General features: G+C 46.3%; 1 protein-coding gene across 3 annotated transcripts in view; it reads right to left on the reverse strand.

Moving 5' to 3' along the window:
• The window catches only part of LOC149335213 (monoglyceride lipase-like), a 54,417-nt gene that overhangs the window by 10,147 nt on the left and 22,699 nt on the right, over nt 1–21,571 (reverse strand). For all 3 annotated transcript variants that reach the window (XM_089551891.1, XM_089551889.1, XM_089551890.1), the window contains exons 2-3: nt 14,097–14,209; nt 4,976–5,112 (exon numbers count right to left, since the gene is read on the reverse strand). In XM_089551891.1, coding sequence (XP_089408017.1) covers nt 4,976–5,112; nt 14,097–14,209 — 250 coding nt within the window. The remainder of the gene's footprint in view (nt 1–4,975; nt 5,113–14,096; nt 14,210–21,571) is intronic.

A 21,571-nucleotide genomic window follows, 5' to 3' on the forward strand; every position in this document is an offset into this window, starting at 1 on the left:
AGAAAACACAGCTGCCTAACAAGAATACTGCGTTTGTTTCTTTTTGTTTTGTTTATGCGGCCAAACCCTACAGCAGTGTTCCCTCTCAGCAGAAGGCGTTCAAATCAGTCAGCTTGCTTTTCACTATGTCGCTCTGTACACGGTGCATATGAAGGGAAATATGAATGCCTTACGACCTTTACCAATACAAAGGAACTCCAAATTTTGGCACTGCGCGCCTCCACAAGGGGCGCACACATCATCTGCGTCGCCTTCAAAAAAACAAGCGTGCAAGTAAACTCAACCGCGCTTCATATCCCCGCGGACCTAACCCGCCAAAACCAATATGGAGTTGCTACAGCCCCGGGGAGCACCTTCGACCTCGACGCGAACCAGGAGTACACAGAACGCCAACAGGAAAGGCTAAACCATTGAACCGCGTGACTTTTCCCCGGCGATGACGGCGGGAGGTAGAAAAAAAAATGTCTATCCTCACGCAGCGCGGGCGACAGGGAGGTCGAGCCCCACACTTCAACGCAAGATGCGGTGGCGTGGCGGGGGTAAACGAATAAGAAGAAATTCAACTGACGAAATTTGGAGAAACGGTCTGGAACGGCGACGGCAGCTTCGATCTGTCACGCAGTTTAATAACACCTTCGGCGAGGGGGCAAAGGACAAGAGAGGAGGAGGGGGCGAAGCTGTCGAACCGTTTCGGTGGGTAAACAACTTTTCTCTCTTTTGGCGTTGCTCGCTGTTTGTACACAGGACACGGTGTGCCCTGGCTGTTGCCAGTGCGCCCTCTCGCCGCGTCGCGAGGCACACGACAGTTGACGCGTCTCGACAGGCGATGGCGTCACAAAGAAGAAGAGCAGCAAAAGTGAGGTGGGTGCCAGAACGCAGCTGACGGCCCTCGCAAAAGCCGTAAAATATATGACGCGTGCCGTAGGAAAGATGACAACAACAAAACACCTTTAGAAGAGTATCTCAGTAAAGAAAAGAGAATAAGCCAGAGGCGTAGGTCCCGGAGGGGGAATGCTGCTTTCGCCAACCTGCTGCGGACTGTAAACTAAGCGACAGACCTGCCGCTCCCGAACCACACCCTTGTTCGGCCTTTGTGATTCTTGCTTGCAGTGCTTACGCCTGAATGTGCTGCGAATGTTGCTCACGCACAAGTGGTCGACTACGGCGGAATGAGTGTGTTATTGCATCAGAGCGTTACGCAATATTCTTGAATTTCGTTACTGAACATTTGTATCTGCCTGACTATCTGTGCACAGTTTTGTTGTTTTGTGGACACTGATAAACGAGCCTAATTACGTAATTTAAAATGCATTAACATATCTTTCTCCGTACGTACCTATCAGCTTATTTAATGTCCGATGTACAGAGGCCACTAACGACGAAATTCTTGGTGTTCACATCTTTATCTCACATAAAGGCTTTAAGAGGTTTTACCAGGCTTTACAAGGCTTTACAAGGCTTAGGTGATTGAAGAGTATAATCTAAACACCCTTAGTGAGGAGCTACAGTTAGAGCAATCAGGAAGATGATAGTGCAGTTGTGGGTCTTCTAAACCTGTGTGTTTAGGTTGGTCCTTCTTTTGCGCTCTCCATCGCTTTGAGTAGAGAGAGGGCAAACACCTGAAGCAAATTCTCACTGAGGTTAATGCTTAATGTCCTTTAATAAGCTTCTAGAACTGCATGTAAATCAACTACAATCCCCACTTCTCTGTGTCGTCGTGACAAATAGGAGGGGAGGTAGAAAGCGGTAATAACAGCTAAAATATGACCAATTATTTTATCAATTTACTAAGAACTAACCAGGCATCCTGGTTATTTGCAAATGCTAATCTTTTACTGCTTTTGTTTGTGTCTCTTGACTAAAGATCTCTCCTGAGCTCAAAGAACAACGCCCCTTTTACCCGCTTTCCTTCAGCCCGGCGAGCTTTCATTTGTTTGAAGGATGCAACTAAGCAAGCGCCATCCGAGATTGTTGGCAAAGAATGAACGCGCAAGAAATAATTTCCATTACGTCGTTGCTGTGGCAAGACTATTCCCAGCTCGCGAAACCGCACACGCTGCATTATGAAACCCCAAAGAACTTCCCCGCTATTGATCTGTAATAAGCCGGCGTATTTTTATGCTGTTTTTCTTTTATTGTTTTTGCAACCGGCGCGACAACCGAGCACGACGAACGCTACATGACGAGAACAAAAAAATCTCGTTTTGCTGACGACGCTTCCTACGCTATCGGATCCTCGTCCCCATTTTTCGTTCGCCGCTCCATGCCCGGTTTCCTACAAAAACTGCGATGATCGACACAACTTTATTTCTTGTTAGCTGTCCTTACTGATATTTTTTTTTTCTTTTTCGTTCGTTTTTCACTTTCTGAAATCAGCGTGTCCTTCTGATGTGCCTCTCGATTGCCGCCTCCGTTCGTCATACCTGTTCGATTCGTTTTCTTTTGTCGCTTTACCAGCTCCAAACCCTTGCTGAGATGAGTGAGTCTTCGCGTAATGACCGCACAGACACCAAACCGCGGATCGTCTAGGTCGACCCGGCATTTCAATCTGCCTCTTTCCTTTCCTCTGTTCTAATGATTACATTCCTTTTTTTTCTTCGCCGGCTTCCTTATTCAGCACTTTCCTGAGCGAACCCTCTCCCAGGGAATCTGCGCTGGTTTTCTCCGCTCTTTGTTTGCGGACGACGAAATCGCGGCTAGGAGAGCTGTCATCTCTTCGCAATTCGACGTTATAAATAGCCCCGCCGAAACGCGTTACCCCGTTTTCGCCGGAGTTTTCTTGGACCAAATCGGGGTTCGGACACAGGTATCTCACTGTCCCATGACATCGAAATCGTTTTTTATTTCGGCACTTTTAACATTTGAAATCGGCAAATGACATACATTCATATCGACATGAAGCGCCCTGGCGATTTACCACTCGGCCATGTTGCTGATAAATAATCAGGTGCTGTCAGTGGTAACTGATACATTGATTCAATGATTTACTTTTCCGTTGATTCATCGATTGATTGACAAGTAGATTGATCGATAATAGACCGACCGACCGACCGACCGACCGACCGACCGACCGACCGACCGACCGACCGACCGACCGACCGAGCGACCGAGCGACCGAGCAACCGAGCGACCGACCGACCGACCGACCGACCGACCGACCGACCGACCGACCGACCGACCGACCGACCGACCGACCGACCGACCGACCGACCGACCGACCGACCGACCGACCGACCGACCGACCGACCGACCGACTTTCGTTTTCGGTTGTCGATGCAATATTTCGAGCAACGAAGAGCGCCTCAGTGGAGAGCCGAAATCATTTCGGCCCAAACAAGTTCTTTAACGCGCACAGACACGGCACGGAACGCGGAGATCGAATTCATCAAAGAATTCGATTCCGCTGCTGTTAGGATAGAATCCTCGAACTATAGCGCTTTGGGCGAACGAAGCCTCTGAGCCACTGTACGGGGTGTCCGCGGTAACTGAAAACTGGGACATGTCGAAGTACTATTGGGACATGTCGATGTACTAGGAAACCTAGTTTTTAGGCGACCGCAGAAACCACGTCACTGTTTGAGTGCTCCGAGCACGTCCGTTGGCCGAAATGAATGTTCCAACTTTAATTTCAGAGTTAGTTTCATACGAAAGACAGCCATGCAAAAAAGTTGATAGTTGGTGCTTGTGTCTTTGTTACCATCTCGTCTTTTCCTGCAGAGCCATTTTTCGCTTAACATAATATAGCTACATATCTTGCGGCATATAGGCATGTCAAGTGGTGAGCAGGCAGCACTGGTCACATAATACCCCGGCGTCACGGCCACCTGTGATAAGCTTCGTTCCCTTCGTGAGGCGCTTCGAGGAAGGTCATGAACTGCAGACGTTGCGATGCCAAGGTATATAAACATTGCATCTCATGGTGAGAGTACAGCGCGGCGACGAAGAACCAATTAGCCCGCCAACTCGCTCTCTAAAATTCCATGTCAGCCGTTCCCGTTACGTTAAATACGTTCTTGGGTTAAATGCCTGCTATTTAGAGACTGTTAGTAACGTATTTGTTAGTAACGTTAGCAATCTCCTTGAAAAGAGAGGGCAAGTTCATGTAATTTTTGTTCGGAGTAAAAATTCATTCTATGCCTCCTTCTGGCTGTGTCGTCCGGCAGCAATGGATGCATATATTGCTGAAAAAATTGCAATCAATACGCTTCCCGCCTTTCGATTCAAAACTCGTGACGACTACATCAAAAAAGGACTTAATAAGGGTAGACGTGCAGGCTAGCCGGTGAACAATGATTCCTTAAAACAGCCCAAAGACAAGGACACAAATAGAAAAGACTGCGCTGTGTGTGTCTTTTCTATCTGTGTCCTTGTCTTTTCCGCTGTTTTAAGGAATCAAGGACTTAATGATCATCGTCGTAACATGAATATGGAAGTAGCCTAGTTTCTTAGATCCGCGGCAACTATCAACAGCACCAGTTTACTTAGGAAATCTTTCGGTGATGCAACATCTGTATTTCATACTTTGGCATTTTCTAGTTTCCAATAGTTCTGTTTTTGGTCCAAGTAACAGCGTTTTCGTTAAAATGCGGTAGTCTATCGATACAGCTAGGACAGGTTTAAATTGTCCTCAGTGTCGCTTTGGAAATCTACTCTGCATATTAAGGTTACCCTGTCACCTAAAAAGTCTACTATACAAAGGTTACAATGCAACCTTCAAATGTACGCTGCATTGTTCATCTGCCTTACCCAGGTAAATCTGCAAGAACAACGTAGAGGAGAAAGGAAGTAGCAATAGTAGACGAAAACGAAGATCGTCGCTATGGGAAAAAAGGTATCCATGAGTAGGCCGTAGCACCACATTTCTGAAGCTTCCGCATCGAGCATTAAAGAGTGCATCTGCAATTAGCGAAGCCGAGGCGCCGCGGGGCACAGGTACAGAGTGCGCCGGTAAGAACAATGGGTGGGATATACTGACCATGGAATGCCCGAAGAGGTAAACCGGTCTTCCCGGGAACTTCTGCCTGACCAAGTCGACGTGCGTTAAGATGTCATCCACGTAGATGTCAGCCGACTTGACGGTGCCCCGAGGACCCTCGCTCTTGCCGTGACCCACTGCGAAGAAATTAAGAGATATGAATTAGGAAAGGAGGACGGCGAAAACAATGAAAACGGATTAATATCACTTTCGTGGCGAACAGCCCATTTCATTTATTTCATTTATTTACCCTAAGGGCCCTTTCGAGCATTACATAGATTGTTACATCTTTGTAACAATCCGTGACGTAGTAGTAGTAGTGTAAGACCTTTATTCGGCCATAATTTACAGGCCGAGCATGTCGACCGCCTGGGCGACCAGAAGTCGCTGTTCTTCCTCCCCTTCATCGCCAAACCAGTCGAGCCAGGTGGTGATGGATAAAGAAGGTTGGGGGTAGGAACCCGACTGCTGAGCAGCCGGGCAATAGAAGAGGCAATGGGCCAGGTCCGCATAGATACAGGGGCAGTTGGCACAGGAAGGGTCTGATCGATAGCGATAGAGAAAGAGGCGAGACGGGGTGATAACTGCATTCATTTGGATGTGCCGAAGAAGGCGAGCCTCCGGCACCGTGAGCGATGGATGAGGGGGAGGGTAAAGGCGTACAATATATGTTTCCTCCGACTTTCTCGTTTTACACCGAAAGATGTCCTACTCTCATCCTCCACCCGTCGGGCATGGATATCTGAGGTCTACTGAAATGAAGCCAGGTCTGTGGCATGTTGGAAGTTGCGTGTCCGCGCCGAGGGTGTGCGCCACGGTCGAAACGATTGCAGCGATGCTGGTATCGGCGGTAAACGCGGCTGCAGTTAAGCCTAATAAAAGTGAAATTTTTCGATCACTATCAATAATAAAAACATACTTATGAACTAAATTATAACCAGCCATAGGTATTAAAAATAAGATATCAAAGAAATTAGTTCCGAAGATGACGACGCTGATAACGCGGAAGCACACGACCAGCAGACGACGCCCGGTCAGCCGCGCAAGCGAAAACGGCGACGTCGGCGACATTCGCACTGCAGCAGCGTCATGTCGAGTCACACAGTGAGCTTTTCTTGGAGTCTTTATACGAAGAACTAACACTGCAACATATTATGTTGTCCCTAGCCCAACGCACTGTGATTTCTTTTACACGAGTCAAAGGTTGAAAATTTTCGCTGCCTTTCACTGCGTGTGTTCATTCATAGCCGCAGACTGATGCGTTTCAATACATATCAGATGTTTTACTTCCCTGCTATTTACCTAAATCTCTTACAAAATCGCGTACAAACCTATATTCAGTCATGTAGCATTTTATTATGTGTACTGTACCTGCCTCGATACCTTTTTTTTATCCCCTATACATTCTCTGTGCGCTCATGTCTTCTAGGTTTACATAATGGCGTTTTTTTTTATTTTGATTTTTAGGATGCCTGTTACTGATACTGCAATGTCACTGATGTCTAAAATCACTTTTTGAACATCGACTGTCACTGCTGATGTTCTTTTAATAAATTGTTCTTTGTACAAAACCATTTACGCTTTTCGTTCTCGAGCGAGCGCAGCTGCTTAAAAGCAGTCGCGCCGCTCGCCACCATGCACCATGCTACATCAACAGACACATCGAAATACAAAAGCGAGTGAGCAGATTCCGTAAGTACTTAGCAAATCAAGCGTGAATGCAGCGCGGGATCAGTTAATCACTAGTATTTGCAAAGCTTGGATCGAGCTAGCGGCCGCCAGCACTAGGAACGCGCGAGTACAGTGCACTGTAGCGCGAGCAACCGGCCACAACCAGCCGCCTAAACGCTCGCCGCCATATTGGATTTTTGATGCGTTTACCGCCCTCTCCCAGGTGCCGCCACCATCGCCTTAGAAAAAAAACGTCCCCATTGGCTCTATGAGAGTGTCACTCCCTTGATGAAGCCTCTAGCACAAGAGAGGAGCCGGTCCACCTTACAAAGCCACCCCTCCACCCCAAACACACCCCTAGCTAAAGGCTGTCCTTCCCCCCCCACCAGCACCGCCGACCCGCCTCCGCCCACGCTCACCCTCCTGGAAAATTCTGCAGCGTGTGTGGCGCCTCGCCTTGCAGCAAAAGCATTCATTAAAGAAATCATCGAAGGTAAATCCAACTTATATCCCATATTTTTCGCATCAGAGTTCTGATAAACCAGTAATTTTATCTTCTAAATGTTTGCTACGCTCCCAGATGTTTGCAGTCCACAGTACACACACGTACCAGATTGAGGTGCGAGAACGCACTGCTATCATCTCAACGATGTGCTGCAATCACTGTCAGCCGGATGACAAAGACGTGTAAACGTTCCGTCTGTTGCCATCTTATATGCATACCGCGTACCACAGGGACGTTGTATACCACAGGCCACTACTTTCTCCTGTTTATCAAAGTGCTTCAGTTCTCCCCGTCGAAGCTTTTACCCGGCTGTTTCACCTAAGGCATGTTCGGAAAATACGCTTCTTGAATTAGAAGAGAGCTTTTTTTGCGGCATAGCATTGTGAGCGGTGTAGCGCATCACAATACAGCTGAGACGTGCTTAGATTGGTTAACATATATCGAACAGTTAACTTTTTAACCATTAATGCTTGTCTCCTCATTTATTCACTGGCTGTAGCCAACCGTAAAATCCTTATACGGCTTTTGATTTTCGTAAACGCAGATACCCTCGGCGCTAAGATAAGGAAAAAAGGAAAGGGGGAAACTATGAAACAAAATCCAGAGAAGGAAAGAAACAGGCATAAAGAAAGAAAGAAAGAAAGAAAGAAAGAAAGAAAGAAAGAAAGAAAGAAAGAAAGAAAGAAGGGAAGAGAGAAAGAAAGAAAGTAAGACAGAAAGGAAGAAAGAAAGAAAGAAAGAAAGAAAGAAAGAAAGAAAGAAAGAAAGAAAGAAAGAAAGAAAGAAAGAAAGAAAGAAAGAAAGAATGAAAGAAAGAAAGAAAAAAGGAACGTAAGGAAGGAAGGAAGAAATAATGAAAGAAAGGAAGGAAGGAAGAAGGAGAGAAAGAAAGGAAGACAGAAGGAAGGAAAGAAAGAACAAAAGAAAGAGAGAAAGAAATAAAGAAAGGAAGAAAGAGGTAAAGAAAGAAATAGAGAAAGAAGAGAAGAAGGAAGGAAAGAAAGAGAGAAAGAAGAATAGAAAGAAGGAAAGAAAGAAATAGAGAAAGAAGAAAAGAAAGAAGGAGAGAAAGAAAGGAAGAAAGACAGAAAGAAAGAAAAAAAGAAAGAAAGAAAGAAAGAAAGGAAGAAAGGAAGAAAAACAGCGTCAATTACACTGCCCCGGCAAACAGTGCCGAACCACAGGCAGTAGCCGCAGTAGCCGCAGCTTTCTGCGTCGGCCAATCCGAGTGCAGCTGCAGGGGATTGCAACAAAGGGGGTGGCCGGCCCCCTGGCGGGGCTCCAAGGCCCTCCAGCAGGAAGTTGCCGTGAAAATATTTTCACGGCGCAACATGGCATACCACAGAAAAAGACAGAAAGCAATGGACAGAAAGAGCGCCATTTTCCTGTGGTGTGCCTCTTTGCGCCGTGAAAATATTTTGTAGCGTGAACCAACAAGCCCTGCATCAAGGACATCTCCTGCCCCCGGCACACGCCTCCGTGAATCGCGGAACGGGCAGGCACTCCACCATCCTTGGCCTTGAAACGCTATGGCTGCCTGCCGTACAGTTGGGCTCGAGGCCGAGAGTTGGATGGCCAGAGGCAGAATTTTTTTCCCTCATTTTTTATCCCGCTGCCGGCACTGAGAGTTTCGTGCGCACTGCAGCTCCGTGTACGCTACGCATTGCGTCATGATAACCACAAAGACTACAGTTGAGCTGCCGGGTTGCGGCTCAGGGACCCATCGCACACGCACCCCAAAGCCGGTAGCTTGGCCCCCTTCGTTTTGTGTGTGTTAGCTGTTTGTCGGGGCTCCTCGAGCGGCCGCCACTCCGGCGCCGTTCGAATGGGTTTGTTTAAACAGATGCGGTAAAGTGCATCCAAAAACGGCCGTTAGCGGACTGCACCGTAGCCGGCTTCGAGAAGATGAGGCCCGGCCCTGCAAAGCCGCGTTCGGGCCGCAAGACGCGGCCGATGCGCGGACCCCTGGGGCTTCCAGAGGGGGTCGCGTGCAAATTTATTGCTTTTAACGGCAGACCGCGTGACTGACGGTTCGGGCTGAGTGTTTGCCTTCTCTGTGCCGCCGCTGGTGTTTTTGTATGTCTGTGTGTGTCGGTGCTGTAACCGAGCGGAAATGTGTAACGTCTTCGTGGAATTCGCACGGTGCTCGCGTAAACAACAACCCTGTGAGCACTGGCGTGCTATTGGCTCCTTCGGTTTCAACAAAATTCTCCCGATTGGCTTTGACAAGCGCATTTCCGATTGGTTACAAAAATGGCCCCCAGAATGCTGGGCTAAGGTATTTAAGGGGAGTTTTTAGGCGCGAAAAAGGGGGAGAGATCGGAGATCGGACCGGGGGGGACTTGGAGATCGGAGCCTGAGAGAGTCCGGAGAGACCGGCCGGCACCGGAGTGGAGACCGGGCGAGGTCTGGGAGAGATCGGAGGGAAGTCGCCGGTGAGCGCCCGCGCAATAAAGTAGATAGTGTCCCGAAGAAGTTGTCCAGACTGTTCCGCAACGTATCGCCGGATCACCGAACCATTAGAAGACTTCAAGATCAACACCATCGATCTGGTCGATCACCAACATCGATCGATTCCATCAACAACACCTCATCAAAATTAACTACTACTATAAAAATAATCATAATAGTAATCTGCAGCATCAACCCAGTGAGTCCATTGTAGGACATGTATGCTTTTCCCATTCTCCACCAATCATACATGACTTTTTTCTACGAGGTACGGCGTTGGGCAAGCTGGCACAAAATAATTTGGCAAAACAGCGCAGTAAACAATGGCGAAGGAAGAAACCACTGCACAAACGATCGCGTAAGCTTTTCTAACCTCGTCAATACTTATTGCATAGTTTTACCACGCATGCTTGATCAGTGGAAGTGTTAGTCGAGATTTTTCTTCCAGCTAATATAATCACTATAACGTGAACACCGCCGTTATATTTACGTATTTCTCAGGGTATTATACTACAAGTCGTCATTCTCTTCGAATTCATTGCCGTCAGAAATAAAATCACTCCATACTCTGCACTCATTCCACCACTCCTTAAAGACTTGCTTATTTTCTGGTATGTTTTGCTCCACACACTAGTTTATTTTCTCTGGCCTTTCCCATTTTTTTGTCCGTTCTGACGTTGTTTGCGTATTTTGAATTTTTTAACCTGTTCTCTTACTTCTCGTTACTGTTGTATTATAAGTTTCCGGTTTTCGCTCCTAAACGACCCTCTGTTATTTAACTGCCGTGTAAGTTAACCACTAAAATTATGCATTTTCTCATAGGAGGGCCCCCGGATAGTAGTGGTGGTGATGGTGAAACTTTATTACCAGCGGATATAGAGGAGCGACCCGAAATCGCCCCCCGCTTAAACGGCGGCCGCTATCCCTTGGGCAGCGGCGGCGTCTTCAGCCAGCTAGAGGAGCTTGATCTGTGTCCCCGGGTCGGGGCTGAGCAATAGAGCCTCCCAATGATCAGAGTCGGATAATGTTTACTTCGGAACCTCTTCCTGTAATACCAATGTCTATGCGCATTCTTGTATCGCACAATGGAAATAAATATGATGACAAAATATGATGATGAATGGCACATTAAACTCTTGGTGTAATCACCATCACTGTCCGAAACAGTCTAACTGGTGATGCTGTGAGGCAAAAGGCACTGCATTTATATGAAGAGCATTTAAACTTGTTGTTAATTAGCTTGCCGTGGTATTCTCGTTGCTCAGCCTGTATGTATGGAATTGTTTGTTTGTTTGTTTGTTTGTTTTTTGTACGAGCCTGTATTTTGCTTCGGGCAGAGCTATGCCCCTACCTGCTATGATCTTTCTCAAAGTCGCAGTATTCATAAATAAATAGTAAATAAATAAACAAATCACGCGCCTCCTACCCAGGGCTCCGCAATGCGGAGAAGCCTGGACGCCGCTGCGGCTTCAACCGGCGAACACGTCACCATTTGAAATGTTAGCACAAAAATACTTACCGTGTCACTCGAGAAAGTTTCACGGACTCAGAATCAAAATCAGTTTTTCGCAATAAAATACAAAATATAAGGTGGACAAATTTATACAGAATACGATCCTTACGATCCTCTAAGCATGTCGGAAACCTCTTTAGTTCATCTTCAACAAGGCAACTTCAGCCACGTGAAGGAGTGTGCGGCTTTCAGGCATAACTGCTATGCTGAGTGCTTAGCATACGCACTTGCACCGCCGTGCGCCGTTGGCTCTGTGCCACGAAGTTTGTGCTACACAAGGTCAGCCGCTTCATTTACCCTTGCCGGAGAGCGGCTGGAAATGAATTTCCTGTACTATTCTTGCCACTATTAACCGCGGACACTATAGACCTCCGTCAGTGTCAGATATAACTAGCAAACATTTAGCTGAGGCCCAATGCCCGTTCCGGTATTCAGATTCTTGGAGAATGAACCTCTGCTACAAAGCGTGGCCCTTGCAGAGGAGTGGCTCACCGACAGCTTTGGCTCACCCTCTTGACATCACACCCTACAGCATCTGTTTTTTGCCTGTGGAGAAAAAGTGTGCTGTGCCATATGATCTATTTCTGTTGCTGGGACTATTTAGTATCTGGAAGAGCCGCATGATGGACCGCCACGCCGAATCATCATGGTAGTAGAAATCTGTGTTTCGTGAACAATGCGCTTTGGTACGGGGAGTACATGCTGCCCTGCAAGAGCCGCCTAGCTGGTTGCATGTGTGGGCCTGCCAGACTTTTGATGATCTGGAAAATGGGGTCATGCTGGGCTTTGGTGGTCTGGTGTTTTATGGCGTAAGCATGCTTAGATTTTCCTTTTCGGCACTATTTCCATGCAATAACGAAAAAAAAGACAGCGATCACTCAGTGATTAGCGCGCTAGGCCAGCTAGGCTACTGAGCCTGAGTACCAGGGTTCGAACCCGCCGTTCAGTGCGTTAAGTGTTCATGTGCTTTTCTTTCAAGTCGTGTCCTCCACTGTCCGGGCAATACTTTATCGTGTTGTCATTGTTCTTTTTTTTTATATGTTGCAAAAAAAAACGTGCTTTAAACATGCTGCTTAAATTTGTTAGTCAAAAATTTTGTACAATAACTATGCGCTTATTGTTTGATACTCCATTTTTTTCGATAAGGTTCACACTATCGTTTTCCAAATCTGAAGCAGTGCGTTTCAGTGCATTCGTTTATATTTTGTTTTGCCTGTTTTGTAAGCATTGTGCATGTCCTACTCCTGCTTGCGGTTTTTCACAAAGCTAGCGGTACTGTATGAATAAAAGAAATCTTTCGTTCCTGTGTACCTGGAGATGTGATAGGTTGTTATGTTATGTGGTGTGTTATATTAGCTTAGCTTATGTTAGCTTCTGTTATCTTATCTTAAGTTGCGGTCACATTTTTATGTCAAGTGATGTTAAGTTAAGGTGATGACGGTGTAAGTTATAACGGTTACGTTTGGCTAAGTGATGCGATGTAAATCGCGCACCATTCGCGCGCCTGCTCGAAATTAAGGAACTTCATTTCTGCTAATCACACACTTCATCTCCGATATCCAAATTCAGTTCTATGGATACGCCGGCACGGCAATTGATGCCGACATTTTTTTTTTAAATCCACATTCCAGTAAACTCGCTCATCCTTCCTAGGAAAACACGTTGATATTATCTAAACTAATCGCCATTTTTAATCCTCATAAAGCTACGAATACTCTTGACAAGCGTACACCTCTCACACTGCCTTGAATCAAGCTATTTGATCTGTAACCTGACCTTGAGTTAGCCACTTACGGCGCGGCAGAACTTCCCTTTTCTTTCGTTGAAATGAACGTCACGTAACTGAGACGCGCAATAACGCGCTCTTACACAACAGCGAGATTTTGTCGAGATATAGTACGTCCCCAAGATACGTGCCAAGGACAGCACGAATCGCTCTGCGACGCGAACCGCGGCACTCCCCATTAGGCTTAAACGCGCACAGCATCAAATGTCAGCCGTACCTGTTTTAATCTACATCGTAGTAAATAACAGCTTGAGAAGCAACACTTTTAATCAGCCGCGGTTGCTCAAGCTTCAGGCGTTCGGCTGCCTGAGCCCAAGGTTACGGGTTCGAAGCCCGCCAGTGGAGGCCGCGTTTCAATGAAGGTAAAATCCAAAGGACGCCCGAGTGCATCGCGATGTCATTGCACGACAAAGAAGGTGGTCGAAATCAATCCGCAGCTGTCCCCTACGGCGACTCTCGTAGCAGACATTTCACTTCGTCACGATTAACTCCGCCTAAACATGCGTTCTTACGCGTTCTTTCAAATCTCAAAAAGAAGGAATTCGTTCTAAAGTTGTAAAGAAAGTCAGTAAGATACTGCCTGACACAGTCAATATTCACGTTTGGAAAAAGAGGACATGAAAATTCTCAGGCGGTGACATACGCATGTTTGCTTTTTTGCGGTATCGTGGACGTCCGAAGGGCAAGTGCAGTTCAAGACGACCACTGCCTACTTCCAGTTTATCGCGCTCTGATAAGCGAAGCGGGCTAATCTCACTTTATGACGCAGCAGTAAAAAAAAAATTTGTATTTGTCGAAATGCATACGAAAATGCTGACGAAGGGCGGTCCTGCTTAGTACGCGATGTTGATCATTGCATGTCAGTTGCAAGAAACACGTAAGTGTAGCCACCTTATGTTCAGTAGATAACCCAATATTTCACCCGATAGCTTTATGAAGGAAGGTCCAAACATCCATGCCTGAGGACTACTGAAATAGCATTGGGAAAAAGAGCTCATGGTGTTTTTTTTTTCTTTCCAGTCTCCCTTGCCATCTGTCTGCGCTTGTGCGAAATCTAAAGGACGTGCAACACTTACTAGCCGAACAGACTATGCTGTTCGGCAGAGCCTACAACGTGCGCATCTTCGAGGCATTTAGCATGCCATGTTAAAGGCGTCATCGGCATGCTATGGTTTCCCCTGCACCCTTCACCTACCATGGTCGTGGGCAAACACGTAGCAGCCCAGTTCGACGAGCGTCCTGGCCAGGGAATCGTAGCAGGGGACGTGGCAGTGCTCGGCGTAGCCGTGCGCCAGGAACACCAGCGCCCTGCAGCGGCAGCGAGAGAAAGCGAAGACAGACAGTGAGACGAGGTCCAGCGGTAAAAACGCGAATTACGTTTAATCTCTTTTCAAACACACAAAGATATATTTAGGATCTTTTCTTTTCCCCGCAAGCAATCCGAGACTGAAGTTCCATACCGGATTATGTTGAAGCTGCACTCACTTATTTATGAATATTTATGAAGCTGCACTCAATTTATTTATGAATATTTCGAAACATATTGCGTTTTGTCAAGTTCTGTTAACTAGATTAGCCTCGAATGAATGTCTTCAATATTTCGATTGCAACATGAAACATAAGGAAAGTTAAGTAACGAATTTCGGCTTACCGGTCAGATAACCGTGATGCTATATCGTTATCTTGTGTCTGCCGAGCCAAACCCGCCCTCATTGAAAGCAGCATCTTCGTGACCATCAGCGTCAAAGATATACATATTCAAAAGAATCACTCAGTACACACAAAAGCGTGCATGTGTTAGCGACCCATCGATTGCTCTGCGTGAAGAACGGTTGGCATATCTGGACTATGCCGACTGATCCCGTCTGTTTTTTTTTTATTCTTTTTTGTTCATTTTTAGCGGTATGATGTGCATATTCAGCGTTTTTCTGTTAAACAATAAATTGCGAGTCAGCGCTTGCGGTATTCATTCTTCGCTCCGTCTTTCGTCTGTTCGGGCTATTATTTTGCATGAATGAAGATGTTAATCAGCAGAAAAAATTGCGGGAAATAGCAGAGAGAACACCAACGTTGATGAGCAGACGCGTCTATAGCCTAGCAGTAGTTGCAGCCCAGCGCCACGAATGCATATAATTATGCAATTATATGCCTCAGCGTGCGCTAAACGACTTACAGACGGAGCCTCAGGATCACCGCCATCATCAAGAAAGACGTGGTTGTGAACAAGCCGAAGTGTGCGTTCTTTGTCACTGACACACAAGGTGGAACTTCTACACTGTGTGTGAATGACTTAAATGCCGCCGTAATTGCTCATTATCTTGCAGTACATCCACTCATTGTGTTTATTCACACTAGTTTCTTCATTAGAGACGTTCCTTGATATAACAACGAAAGAATGTGATCAGTCTTATCCTTGGTCACAATAGCTTCAGCGCCCGCACAACTATTCTCTCTGTTACGGTAAGAACACTTATTATCGTGCTACAGCTGCGTACATGACCCTCGATTCTCATAATTTCCCAAGTCACAATTCTCTCCAAGCAGCGTTTGCAATTGTTACGTTGTTCATAAAATGCCGCTTTTCGCACAAAAGGGCCGCAGCTTCGCCCATCAAACCGACAGAAGGCTTTTCGAAAATAAAAGTTTATCGTCTAATAACTCATTTAGTGTTTAAAGTCTACTTTAACGCAACACATATGACTGCTATTATAAGCACACAACCTCAGCTGTCACGGCTTTCTAATGCTCTCAAGCCCGGCCGGAGGGACGTAAATCCATGCCCGAACGAAACTGAGCCTAGCCCGTGGCTTTCTCACGCCATCGCGTATTCAGAGGCGAAACTCTCTTGAGTGCGTTATTGATCTCGAAACAGTCAGATGATGACGTGGCATGTTTCATTTCGAATCAGAAATAAGTTTCGTGGCTGGCAGAAAACGCGCAGTTCGTATTCTTTTCTTACGTTTCAAAATCAGAAAGCAAAGAATGCTACAATATTCGTGCGCATGTGGTGTCCCCTCTCTTGTTAGTGTCCGTGTTGCGCCGCCGTTCATTTCATCTACAATATTAACCCTGCTAATATAAAGCAAGCTAATGCGTTAAGCATAAAAACAAACCGTAAGCTACTGCACCGTACTGTAATATAACATCAAAGAACCGCATTGCCTTCCTTTTTTTTTTTTGTATCTCTGAGCAATCTAATGGCAACCTACGGACAGGTCGCGAAGTGAAAGAATCGCAAAAGCCTCTGTCCTGGAGCGAATGTACCCATCCACACTCGAACTGTAATCGTGTTCGTCTACAGAACGCTTTCAAATATCATCATAGGGCTAAAATTACCGTCAGTTTCATCAGCAAGAGCCACAACAGGGTCGTCGCCGCTTACGATGTCGCACGCATGCGCAATTAGTCCTTGGCCGCGGCGCTGATTCATTTGTCTGTAGCTATCACTATAGAAACAGTGGTGACAAGCAAGACAAGTCGCGCAACTGATGCAACCACAATATATTTTGTTTTTTAAACAAGTGACAGATGTACGTTCAACAACAATTTCAATTAAGCGGCTTCACTCTCAAATTCATCTTAGGAAAAAAACTAATTTTAAAATAGCACCTATATAGCCATAACCCTGTGCCTAAACGCACGATCGTAAATCCACTTTCTATACTTGTAAATCGAATCGTATCGAAAATTTGTTCACATTACGCGGTTATTGAAATGAAGGGAGCAGCTTTAATGCACACCACGTTGACGGCACCGAATCGTCAGTCCAGATAAGCCAAAAATTTGAATCAAGCGAGTTCGAATTAATGAGATTCCACCACAGGGACCCAACCAACCGGTTCGCAGTACGCAAGTTTGACTGAAGAACGGGAAGTTCGAAAATTATTCCAGCAGCTCCAAACAGAGGCCCAGATATCAGAGGCAAGGACGTTACTTTTTTGCTTCATGTTTCTCTTCTCATTTCCTTTTCACCTAGTTCTGAGCGGCGACACGTTCCAGGCGCTTCCAAGAAAAAGAGGCAGCCTTTCGAGGCACGCATTCTCGCAGCGGTGCAAAGCTAACCAGAGTCTCAGAGCCACGAGCTGTCCACGTGCTAGAAACTGCTTTCCCACTGCCTGTTCCGCCCACCCTTCCTCCTGTGCATAGCCGCCTGGGACGACGCATTCATCAAGCCGCGACTCCGAGCACAGCCAGAGCGAAGGCTGTCGTGCGCGCCTCGCGCACGACCTCCTCTTTTTTTTCTGTTGTTTTCTTTTTTTCTACTGCGCAGAATTCAACGCCTCACGTCACAGCACGCGATTCACCGCTCTAGCTGCCTTAGTGTAGGCTAGTTTCTACAGCCAGCCGGGCGGTGATACGCACGCAAAAAAAAAAGAATAGAATGAGGAGAAAGTACAGTGGTTTACGCAACGCCCCGGTGACTTTCCTGTGTACGAGAAATTGATTCGGCACGCGAAAACTTTTCCTTCGTCTCGTGCCCGTCATACGGCCTGGAGGAGGAAACGTGCTGCTTACCCAGTCTACAACATTGGCACGCACTGGTGGTGCGGATGGAAAAGTGTTCTCGACTTCCTAGCAATGGCCCTATCCTCCATTGGTTTTACCATCACCGATTGGCCAATGGGTGTTCTTTAATGGGCTAACAAACAGAAACAGTATCAAAATTATTTATTCTTGTTGCTCTGTTCAATCACACAGAGGCAAGAATATGGATGAGAGATAAGGGAAGCTAACAGGGACTCGTTCCGAGCGTTCTCACCAGAAAAATGCGGAATAAGTCATTTGTTGGAGTCAAGATTTGGACTGAAATACCAACTGAAGTGTTGTCATCAGGACCAAGTGAACAAAAGCGATGTTGAAAGATAAGTCTAAAGATTTGTCGAAGGCAGCGCCCCCGAACAAGAGATAATAGCTAACTAAAAACGTTATGAAAGTGCAGTGATCATTGAAAACCCATCAATTAGGCCTGTAAGGTACGCGATTGAGGTTTGTGGTGTTGGAAACCAAAGCAGAAACCCTGATTAAACTGCCTCTCTTACTCACAGGAAGAGGTTCGGAAATATCAGCGCGTGAGAAAATGTCAGCCGGATGACTGTTCTTATCCGGAAGACAGCTCAGCACAGAGAGGAACAAGTAAGGCGACTTCAACTCGCCCACGGTCTTGTATATCATCACCATCCCTACGGCAGATGAATTGCTTTGTAGAGGTTCCGTGCTTCCACGCATGAGAACATTAAAAATCGCCCTCGGCCGTCTTTTGTTGTTTTCTTTTATTGTTATACCACTTATGCTAAAGGCATGGCCGCCCTAACAGGAAGTGTCCAGTTTTAGTAGGGTAATGTAAATTATGAAAACGAGAATAGGAAAACACTCCTTTCGCACAAGGCAACGAACAATTTTCTTCAGGAGCTTCCCGCTAAAGAAGCTTTTAGAGCTCACACATTCAGTTTCTCCTCACGAAGCCAAAGAAAACGACCTCAAATACAAATTACCGATAAATCGCAAGCGAAGTGATGATAGGGATCGCGAAGTGGCTGTTGGGGAGGTTCGGACGTCATTCCTCTTACGTGCGTACACGCCAACTATTATCCAATGCGTTTCACGTGTGCACCATTTAAGTTAGCTGCGTTCCATTCTTTGCATGCTAGATCCTTTAGCCTGGAAATCTCTGCTTAAACACTTTCCGTCTCCTACTTCCTCACTCCACGTGTGCGACCATGTGTAGCCATTGTTTCTCACAGCGTCAACTATACAGTCGCAGCGCTAAGCGGGCCGAGGACAAAGTCAAACTGGGCGCCAGGAGCACTCATTGTTTCGAGATGCGCGCCACTGTATCCATCAAGGTGTACCGCATCTCTTCGTGTCGACCTCATCCCCATTAAAGCAGCCTTTCGCGTTCCCTCAGGTCTCCCTTAAAGTTTGTGTTAAAGAGCACCACAAATAAGCACAATGACAAATTTCGCTGCCAAGTCAATCAATCAGGCAATCAATAGATTGAACAATAATTTTATTTGCAGCAATCAAGTTGATCCTGGGCGCGCGATCAAAATGTTAACGAGGCTAAAGTAACTGGTTGTTTATCATATGCCGAACCCTCCCAGAGAGAACACAGAGACATAGGTTGACGGATTCATGTTAATTCGTTCATTTCGTCTTAAATCGCTTAGGTAGCCGATTAAACTAAATAGCAGAGCGCTAAGCATACTTCCGTCATGGCTTAGTTCCCCGTCAAATGGGATGTGGTAAGGCTTTCGCGGAAAAAAAAATAAAAATAATTAAATGCGAGCGATGCTTTTTATGCACATTACACGCACGAAAATTACGCGTTCATAGTAGCTGCTTATTTGCATCTCTTCATAATTACGAAGGGCAAATTTGCGAATCAAGTTTGCATGCAGGTGATCGTCATCAAAGTTTAAAACGTGCGCAGTTGTAATTCCAGAAACAACTGTTCACCTTTTCACAAGAAAGCATAAGCTCTTTTTCTCTTCAACGTTCAGACTTGTCCAGTACGGCTGCTTGATTGATGTGCGTCAACTAAAGTTGCATTTTTTACTGTCACGCTGGTCTTAAAAATTTTACAGATAGTTGCTGCGATTTATTGACGTATATTCCCATGGTAACAAATCAATACCTTGTCAAAGTTTTGCGCTGTAATTTGTTATATTTGTGACACAAAAAGACTTGTTTGTTTTCTTTACTTACGTAGTCGCATACAACTTAAGTCTGCAGCGAAGCACCGCCCACGTTGAAGACCGCCGCACAGGATCCCTACACGACCAAAAGTAGCCGGGTGCTAAACTTTTTTTGTCGTGCAAACAAGAAGCTAATCGCAAGAAAAAAAAATTATAAGCTCTAGAAATACCTAGCTTGTTTAATATAGTCAAAAATTAAAAACTTGATTTCGTTTGCTACTGTGATTGGTCAGCGGAGTAATACAGTACGCCGCGGACCGTGGCCACGTGTTAGCAACTGCTATATATTTTTTTCTTATGTTGTATCCTACTATAGGAGCGAATTTTCATTATATTATAGACACGGATACAAAAATTGACCCACTACCAGGAATTTCGGACACGACCAAGCCAGTGCCTCTAATCTTAGTGGCCCATTGTATTCTACAGCCCTCACCCGTTCTCTTTTTTCCTTACGTCACGGATGAAGTCCTCACGTGATTTTTGAATCCTCAAAGTCCATGCGCACCGTGCGTACAACCAGGGCCTTACAAACATGGCCTGTAGGCTTTCTATAGACTTTTGTAGATTCTATTGCCTCCCTGTAGATATTTCCTTCTGTCTCTTCGTAGTCTATGGACAAAAGTGTACAAAACGTGCATGGCTATAAAGCTACCGACTGTCTGTAGACTGTGAATAGGATTTATGTTGTCTGTAGGCTACAGTATAAGACTTGTCTATAGAAAGTCTGTAGGCTTAACGGATAAAAGTATATGGAGAGTATATAAACCGTCTATGAAATTTTTCTAAGGGAGGGAACCAGAAGTGCTTGCGCCTAATTCCTGGTAACATGAAGACAATCAGTACAGCAGTGCGGTTTGTACCTTTTGCGTAACGCCGTAAAGCAAATTGCAAAAATCCTTCAGAGCCGGACGAAGAAGAGCTCAGCGGCATACTGCTGAAATCGCCCTCAGTTATACCAGAGAAAACGCGGTACACTGCAGACGGGTGCGCACAGCTTGATTGTTTCACTTCTCGCCGACAGAGTGTTGCTGTTGACGCTATACCCGTGCCCTTTGTTCTCCGCTTAATTGCGTCACGTTGTCCAGCCAGGGAGCGGACGAATGAAAAGACCAAATCCGAGCCAACATGGCGGCGTTATCTCTGTCCTCCAGGAACTTCGCTACCGACCGTTTCTTTTGTGTTCCTCGTCCGGCCGTGCCGGTTAATGTGGAAGAGATAAGGCTGCCGCTGAACGTGCTACTCTGCTGCGCCGAGCTCCGGAGACAGTGTGCTTCTTGACACTTCTCGGGCTGAAGTTTCCTTCGTGTTTAAACTCGCGTGCTGTGTCGAACGTTAAATGGCCGACTGACTGCTTCCTTTGCGACTCGCGAACGCCAAAGGGGTGAAACTTGCGCTGGAATACGGATCACACTGGCCGCATTTGTTTTTCCAGTCCCGGACTACTTGCTGACAGGTCTCGGCTTCCGCTCTGACAGGAAACAACGTCATGGTCACATGACCTACTTGCCATCGGCTGCTTTCGAACTCGGCGCCAGAGCCGGGCTCCCCCTCGGTTACCGTACAAGGACGCTGTCATCTGCTAGCAGACGACGCGAGCCACGGCCACCACGACGCCGAAGCAACGCCGTGCGCTCGATCATGATACTGAGTCGATTTAAAGACTGTACTGTCAGCTTAGCGTAGGTGCATTACAGAACTCAGCTTCGGAGGTATGCTCGCCGCTACTGCTTGCGGCGAAGTTCGCACAAAGTAGCCCAACTCGTTGCGGATCGGCAGATAGACGAAAGCCTTCGCAAAAATGTTGACAACAAGCTCTATAGCTGCTCCAGTATACGAGTGGTTCACCTGCGATGCTTTCAGGTAAGCGTACAGACAGCATGTCGCAAAACAAGCGAACGAGAACCTCTTGACGACACGAGCAAACAATACGCGCTCGCAGCTTCGAACGCGCGTCCCTGTGCGGTGGATTTCA

Source organism: Amblyomma mixtum, chromosome 7 (genome assembly GCF_055824585.1).
Source record: "Amblyomma mixtum isolate Tamu chromosome 7, ASM5582458v1, whole genome shotgun sequence".
Lineage (NCBI taxonomy): Eukaryota > Metazoa > Arthropoda > Arachnida > Ixodida > Ixodidae > Amblyomma > Amblyomma mixtum.